The sequence below is a fragment of the Sceloporus occidentalis genome, unplaced genomic scaffold (assembly GCF_023333645.1).
Source record: "Sceloporus occidentalis isolate IW3139 unplaced genomic scaffold, rSceOcc1.0.p SCAF_9, whole genome shotgun sequence".
Taxonomy (NCBI): domain Eukaryota; kingdom Metazoa; phylum Chordata; class Lepidosauria; order Squamata; family Phrynosomatidae; genus Sceloporus; species Sceloporus occidentalis.
Genome location: NW_028316989.1, coordinates 8766179 through 8774615, shown reverse-complemented (window position 1 = coordinate 8774615; position 8437 = coordinate 8766179). Strand labels below are relative to the sequence as shown.

Sequence of the window (8437 nt, the reverse complement as noted above, 5' to 3'; positions counted from 1 at the left end):
TCTAATTAACATCATGTTGCTAATCGTTCCCCAATTCCTATGACATCTCTCCTGATTTTAGGAATCTTGGCCTTGGGTTTACCATAAGAAGGATTATTGAAGAATGAACAGTGCATCCCTGAAACACGGGGGAGGGGGGGGAAGAGAGATGTAGTGTCCCCACTTCAGACTCTGAGGGATCCACCTTGTTCCACACATTTACCCTTGATTTTGCAAGTACTTTAAAACCAGTATGCAAGCTATTTGGTGAGCCCCACCAAAAAAGAATCCTTTAATATAATAATGAAACAAGATACACAAAATTCAACAGAGCTGTCAGCACTTGGACACAGGGACTCCCTGGCTCAGGAAACCTGGCCATGAGCAATGGGTCTGATTCATCACAGACAGGTTAACATTTGGGGCCTCTTTGCACCATCCCAAAGCTAACCTCAGCTGAAGTAGGTTCCTGAGAGGGATTGGAAGGGAATGGCAGGTCAACACACACACAGTGGTTTGGACTGACTCGTTGCACTTAATTTCTGGGGCTCAGGTTAAAATGAGCTCTGAGCATCCAGATCCTACTTTGGTGGGACACACAAATGTCAAATGCAAGGGACAGTCCCTGGCTATGGCTAAATGCATTGGGTCTCTGGATGGTGCACACAGCCCCATGTGGAATGGTCTATATTACAATCTAGGAAGCTTATGCACATTTATACAAAGGAGTTTTGTCCCAAGGTTTAGAAGCCCTTGAGACTATATAACAGAGTGATGCGCTTGCTTTTAAATATTTCTTTCCCTCCCCTCCCCTCCTTTTCCTCCCACCTTCACTTTTGTTTCCTTTAGTGTTTCTACATTATTTACAATGTTGTGCTTGTAGACAGATCCATCGATTGATGGAGTCAGTATGTCAGGTTGTGTCCAGGGAACTGTGTTCTTTCAATCCACAGATGCATTTCTTTACTGCTGTAAATCCATGGGAAAGAAATGGGGAGGGGAAAGGTTTTCCAGGTCAAACTTTTGTGAGGGCCTTTGAAAGGGGAAAAAAAAAACTTTTGGAGCAGGGAGCACTTCTTGGTCTTGAAAAGAACAGGTTTTCTGATCCTGATTTGGGTTTCTTCTGGATATCTATGTTGCTGGAAGATAACAGACAAAAAGCAAAAACAAAATGACAGACCAGTTGCCATGTCTATCTCTGGAACAAGGGGTTTGGGCAGACAGAGCTGGCTTCATGAGCCTGCAGGTCCAATGACACACAAGAGCAAGCAAGCTCCATATACTTCTTCTGGCGCTTTCAATCTCTGCCTTTACTTCAAGCTTTCTGGTTTTAAAAATATCAGAATATATGTAAAAGAACCACCATAAAACAAAAACAAAAACCCAAGAAGAGCAGCCACTTTCATCCAACAGCTTGACATGTTCAAAGTGGTGCTGCCCTTCCCAAGATGAAGATCCAGACCGAGGTGCAGGAGGAAATGGGGGAGAGTCATTAGTTTTTCTAAAATATCCAGAAGCCATTTGGCTCCATGTCTTCCTTCCCTGGCTGTAAGTTTCCTGGATGTCTCTGGGGCAGGATTAGTATAAACAATACAGCTGCCATATGGCTGAGTACTGTGGCATAGTCTGAGCGACTTGATAAAAACTTTGTATTCCCCACCACCACTTCCCCAGCACCACCACTCTCTCCTGCATAGGAAGCTTTTCCCAAGGCAGCTAAAGCAGGCTGCCATAGGGTCCATGGGAGCCTTTTGGTAGACTGGAAGCCATTCTGAACAAAATGGGATGACTGACTGGCCACCAAAGTTCCTTGGGCTGCCTTAGGACAGTTCTGTTTCACTGGCAGGACTCACTGGGCATTGCCATTATATGAGGCAAGGCCTCTGTGGATGAGTGCCTGGGATGCTAGGGGATGGACTGTGTTTTGGTACGGTTACTCGGTGTGTGTGTGTGTGTGTGTGTGTGTGTGTGTGTGTGTGTGTGTACATGTGATATGCAATTGTGTGTGTGTGTGTGTGTATGTGGTGTGCAGAGCCTGGTGACTGTTTTCCACAAGGGATGGCTTCAATTGTTCTCAAACAAGGAAAGTAGGTCATCATTGCTGTTATTGGGGAGATCTGGGGGCCCTAGGTAAGACAGCAGCTCATCTGGGTTCGTCAACTCAGGAAGAAGCTGAGGGCAAAACACAAAATAAAAAAGAGAGTGTTAAAGATTAACTCTGAGCAACAAACATTAACAGAACATCCTAAGCACAAGCCTCACATGGAATTAAACACACATGATGATGATTGGGAATAGGAAGGGAGGATACAGACAAAGTCATTTTATGATGCCCTGAGACAATGGCTGGAATCTTGTATGGGAGTTACATCTCCTTAAGTGGACTTATGCATGTGGGAATTAGAATGGATGGTTCTGTATCGTCCGTATCCAGTAGAAGGCTGTTGTTATGTAACTACGTAGTTAATCTGGCAAAGTACCAATGTGCGTTGGGCACCTCCTATGTGTGGCACACCACCAGTGGGGGTGTGCATTTCTGATGTGCATCAGGCTCTAGCTAAGCATACTGGGTATCTTGTTATACAGCTTTGGAATTCAGTAATAAAGTTTTGTAGTGCCTCAGCTACGTAGTTAGGTATATGTAAAGTTACACTATATACAGGGTGACAGGATTCCACCCAATATGTGTAACAATGACTTTCACAGATCACTCACAGGTCTGAAGGTGCTTCTTGCCATCTGCTATATAACAGTAAAGTCAAGACCCTACCATCCTTTTCTCCAATGACCACAAGAGCTCCATGGCAGCTGGAGGAACTCAGAAGATAGTTTGGCAAGGGTGAAGCTTTTGAGAAGCTGCCACTAACATAGCTGAGATGAGCAAAGGGGGAGGCTTAAGATGAACTGCAGCAAGATTATCACCACAAAATCAATCAGCAAAGGGCAGCAGTCAGGGCTTGGATCATCCCTATCATTACTTCTTCTCCAGACCAGGGCTAGGAAATGTGATGCACTTCAGATGTTCCTGCTCTACAGTTCCTATCAGCCACAGCCATCATTGCCAACAGTAAAGAGCTATGGAAGTTATAGTCCAAAATCTGGTGAAGACCAATTTGGCTGTCTCTAAATTAGACTTTATTATGTGTGTTGTAGAGTGGCCTGCACTCAGTTCAGAAGAACCTTTAACAGTAAAGCTAGGTAATGGAAAGAGGAAGTGATGTACAACAAATCATAGGCTAAGTAAAAAGAGAACAAAAAAGTTGTATGCTTGGACTACTGTTCCCAGAATCCTCTATAGATCATAACTACTGAAAAAATTGTTTGGAGGAATCTGGGAGTCATAGTCCAGATGAATAAGCTGCTGTAGCTTTGCTGGTGAGATAGGAAATTCTGCAGGTTGTAGAGATCTGGGCAAATGAGCTGAGAAGGTTAGCATGAGAAGATGAAAAGTGTCTAGCTACTCACATCAAGGGAAGACTCTGGTCCGTCTACTGGTCCAGGTGGCACTCCCATCCCAGCACTTGGATTAAAGGCAAGGTCCTGGTTTCCATGTGCCTGGCCTCCTGAACCTGACTGTCCCATAGGCTGCCGTGACTGGGGTGGGGGTTGGTTCCGATGGTGGAGCTGTTGTTGTTGCTGCTGCTGCTGCTGCTGCTGTTGCCCTGGTTGACTGCCAAGGTTGGGGTTGTTTAGGCCCTGTTGCACAGGATTGTGTGAAGAAGCATCCATCCTATTTGATGAAGGCATCTATGTGACAAAGAAAGAGAACACAAAAGCACTGAAAAACAGCACTACACGGTGGGGTGGATTAGGCTGGTGCAGGCCATACTGGGTCAAAACCACCAAGGCACAACTAAGGACATCTGCTATCTTATATGTCAGGTCTGACATATTTTCTCTGGTACATAGTCATGTTCCATCACCTCATCCCACTCACAACATGAAGAAAATTCATGTTCTGTAAAATACTACATTATTTCTTTATCTAATAGTGTCAAACAAAAGCAGCCTGCAGTCCAAGCAGGTGGGAATCTTCCCTTTTCTCTAAAATACTAGAGCTTATCTGACAAAAACTGACTAGCGGGCAATTTGGGATAGACATAACAATGTATTTCTTCTCCAAATGAGCACATGGCCTCAAGATGGGTGTTGCTTTAGATGCCCTTATAATGTGGATAGTCTACTTCCTTGGATCTCTGCAATGATTAGCCATGGTGGCTAAATGGAACTGCCATCTTCAGAGGATATATCTCACCATGGAGCTGGTACAAGGGTCCAACAGTGCTGGGAAGGGGAAACTGTTAATGCTCCTGTGTTTTAAGTATTGTAGAAAAGATAGCTAGAAGATTAACTGATGCTGTGTATAAATTTGAAAGAAAAAGGTTAATATATTTATATTTACATCTTCAGTTGGACAAGTGGGAAGCCACAATTATTTGGGGTTTAGGGTTATAAGAAGGTAAAGGGTTATAGTTTTGTAATTTATCTAGTGGTATGGGTGCATAGTGTGTATTGGTGTTTGTATTATGTATTTTGTAATGTGTACAGCTGGTGTATAACAATAGAAAAGATAATAAAGATATTATTATTATTTTAGAAAGAGAAATCCCATTGCTCCCCTTGTTGAAAACTATGGGAACAACAGGATAGTAATGCTGTCATAGCCTCACAGCAAGCTCTTCAGTGTCCTCTGGTGGCTAATACAGGAAATCACAAACAACATCCTATGCTCTGTCATGAATAAACATGGACAAAATCTGCAGTCAAATACATGAATACCATATGAGATGCATGAATACTGATGGATTTCAATTTGAAACCTTTTAGAGTAAGGCTCTTCTAAAGCTCTCTGAAGCCATTTCTGAGGCTGTTGTGACAAATATATTGCTCTATATGAAAAGATAAGTGTGGCAAACACATTCTCATCTTAAGTGCCTCCAGTAAATTCTTTGCTGTCAGGCAATCTTATTTCAGAGAACAATGAAATACTTCAGAAATATGTAGTGCCAATTTTATAGCCTGAAACATGTTGAACCAAAATCCATGGGGGGATGTCTGGCAAGTTGTTCCATTTGGAAAACCTAGGAAAAACAAGAGGGCTGAACAGCTGCAGGGTTGAGATCTTGCAAGGAAAACCTGGCACAGACAAGTTGCTACTCTTTCCTTTCCCTTTCCCTTTCCCTGCCCATTCTACTAAAAGTGGAGATTCTTGCTGACCTGTCCAGTGATGGAGGGAGCAGGTGGCTTTTCAGAAGTCAGCATTGTGCTGGGAATGTCAGACTGGTATGAGATTGGAGGAGGTCCTTGGTTGAATTCATTTAATGTCGGTGTGCCAGGATTCACAGTAGGGAATGAATCTGGGAAAGTTCCAGGACCTGAAAAGTTTGAATCTGCAGAAAGAAATGTAAATATTTTAGGAAAGTTAACATGCCAGCCCCTGAAAGATGTTTAGAACAAAGATGTTTCTCCTCCAAACAAGACTGTAAAGACCAAAGGCAGAAAAGGTACTTTGGATACCAGGGGGGGAAGACAACAGAGTCCTGTAGTGCTTTAAGACCAACAGCTTTACTACACCATAAGCTTTTGTGATCTAAATATTCCTTTCTCAAGATGCATAGAATATGATCAAAAATGTCAGGTATATCTACGCTGGACATAGTTGGGGTGGGATGTTGACGTCGAGGTCAGAGTGACTTTAGACATAGAAAACACTGACAGTGGCAGTTAGATTATCAGCACTGGCCCTCACAAAACAGTTGATGATAGGTCACACACCTTGGCATATGCTTATCACACAACGTGTGTGTAGGTTTTACCTATGCCTTACTACTTACCTTTTGTACACAGATTTGAACCTTTGGATTATACTCATGCATTTTAGGAAGAGAATTATAGTTCTATGAATATTCATCTTAATTTGTTCATTTTAAACCTACCACAAGACTCTCTGTGTTAGTATGGAAACTAACACAGCTGCACTTTGAAAATCACAGAGACTGATGAATGTTAGCAAAAAACAAACTAGAAGGATGTGAGGATGGGCTAGGTATAGAAGCCCTTTCAAACACACTGAAAACTGCAGATTGGTTAGCGCTGCTTAACACTCAGCAATTGGATTGACACCACAAATGGGTCCCAAAATAGTGCCTGCTCTGTGGTGGGCTTTGTATAACTGAAATAATCACATATTCTTCTTCTGTTTACCCCCACCTCTGCTTTCTTCTCCCTTTCTTTGATGTTTTTCTTGGGACAGAGTTTAGACTATAAACTTTTGGGGCAGAAGACTGTTATCTTCTACTCTTTGACATGCCAGACATGACACGTTATATAAATAGGATAATACTCTGCCAAGGACAGTATACTGGATGGACAAACATCGTTTTCTTGTGACAAAGAGGTGACATTGGTATTGGTCAGCAGTAGTCATGGAACCCCACACTGCAGAGAAAATGTACTTGAGAACTGCTGAAGTTGCATGAATTAGACTTGGTGCTCTCCAGTTAGGTTAGTTTACAGCCCCATTATCCCTACCTGGCATGAGGATGATGAAAGCTGTAATGCAACACATCTATAAAGATGCAGGCTTCCCAAACCTGGGCTGGGGAGCCCTTCATGATTCTTGAAAGGCAGTACTCACTCCTTGGGAGGAGAAGGTTGTTTTCTCAGAAAACGAAGCCTAGTTCCCATGTCCCAGAGACCAACTCACTTTGGCCAGTGAAGTCACTGTTGCCACTGCTGGCAGATGGAGGTTGCAGGGGCCCAAATGGAGAGGGACCAGGTCCCAGGGCAGCAATCATCTCCATGACATTGGGCATCACCATATGCGTGGGGCTCATGGTGCGGCAACGCTTCAGCACCGGCCCATCCTGCTCCTCCTTGATGTGGATGTCGGGTTTGATGGGCACAGGTTTCCAGCTGCACGTTGGGTCAATGGTGATCTCTTCATATTCAGAGCTAAATAGGAAGACAAAGGAAATGAGGTTCAGCAGAGAGGCCTGGGTGTTGGTACAGAGCATGTACTTTATAGGCAGACGATCCCAATTTCAGTCCCTACCATCTCCAGGTATAACTGGAGAGTCACTGCTAGTGATCGTAGATCAGAGGTGGTCAACTGTGGCACTCCAATTTCCATCTTTCCTCACTTTGGTTAGATTGCCTACGCTGGTGGGACTCACAGTCCCCAAACATTGAGAAGATCACAGTTATTCATCCTGAGCTATAAAATGATTAGACTTATTGATTATAGTATTGCAGCTATCAATTTTCCTAATCTGAACAGGAAACATCAGCTCCTGAGTAAAATGTCCTTCATCTAGTACTTGCATGAGCATGAGCTAAGATCTGGGCTTGCACAACTTTGCAATCACTCTGAAAACAGAGGAGACTCGTTCTTGGGATAACCTCAGAAGGGAGGAATCAAGCCCTTTTAGTACCTTTGTTGCAACTCAGAATCCCTGTCCTAAAACCAGAAACCCTAGTCCTGGATTGTGGAATCTGTAATCTTCTAGATGTTGCTGGACTACAATTGCTACCTGGGGAGAATAGGAAGGAGATCCCAGTGGTATCGTTTTTGGCAGGTGGCAGATATAATTCAGTCCTTTAGTAAGCTAGTTTCTGCTTTCCTTTAATGTGTCCTCCCCAGTGTGGGTGCCCTCCACATATTCCAGCCAACACAATGGGACTTGCAGTCCAGTCATAGAGGGACCCTGCCTGGAGAAAGGCCACTTTACAAAACTGTGTTGCACTCATCAGAGATTATTTCAGTCTCACAGGGGAGTGGGTTAAACTGCAGGAGATCTTGATTCTTTCAGATCTCTTTGGCCCTGAGATGGTTCCCAGATTGTCTAAAACCTGGGGCTTTATGAAGCAGAGACCTCATGTACCTTGAGTGTCACCCAGTGCTTGCATGTGACTGTTGTTCTTTTGCAAAAGGCTTGTCATAAGCAGCGTTAAAGAGCTACTGGGGATAATACGGTGAATTTATATACCAAGGCCAAGACATCAGTGCCTCAGTGCCCAGAAGGTTTGATCTGGTTCGTTCTTGTTTATCTAAAGCAATGCTGTCTTTTTTTCCCCCATCAGTGAAAAACTGGGAGCATGAGGCCCTCAAATGGTGGAAGGGAAGTTTTGCACGCTGGCTGGAATTGTTTTGGATTTTGGGTCAAGAAAGGCCTGTCCAACATTCATGAGGGCACAGGATCTTTGCAGTTGGGAGGAAACTATGTTCCTCTGAAGGAAGGATGGTATTGGGGAAAAGGGAAAGGGATGAAGCCCTTCACTGAACTTGCTGAAGAGCAAAGCTTATATCTCCTTAAAAAAAGACCCCAATCAAACAAACAAAAACCCTAAAGTAAATTGGTTCACAAATTACTAAGTGGCAAGAAAATGTTGCTACTCTCAAGAGCAATTCTCTGCTATGTATGGGAGGAAAGAACTGAGGGAAGTGAGGCAATTCTGT

General features: G+C 43.5%; 1 protein-coding gene across 1 annotated transcript in view; it reads right to left on the bottom strand.

Annotated features, from left to right (window-relative positions):
- Nucleotides 1-233: 233 nt before the first annotated feature.
- ZMIZ2 (zinc finger MIZ-type containing 2) overlaps nucleotides 234-8437 on the bottom strand; it is a 106668-nt gene continuing 98464 nt past the window's right edge. Inside the window, exons 16-19 of the mRNA XM_089537368.1 lie at nucleotides 6686-6933; nucleotides 5197-5369; nucleotides 3445-3726; nucleotides 234-2151 (exon numbers count right to left, since the gene is read on the bottom strand). Of these exons, the coding sequence (XP_089393494.1) occupies nucleotides 2044-2151; nucleotides 3445-3726; nucleotides 5197-5369; nucleotides 6686-6933 (811 nt within the window). The 3' untranslated portion in view covers nucleotides 234-2043. The remainder of the gene's footprint in view (nucleotides 2152-3444; nucleotides 3727-5196; nucleotides 5370-6685; nucleotides 6934-8437) is intronic.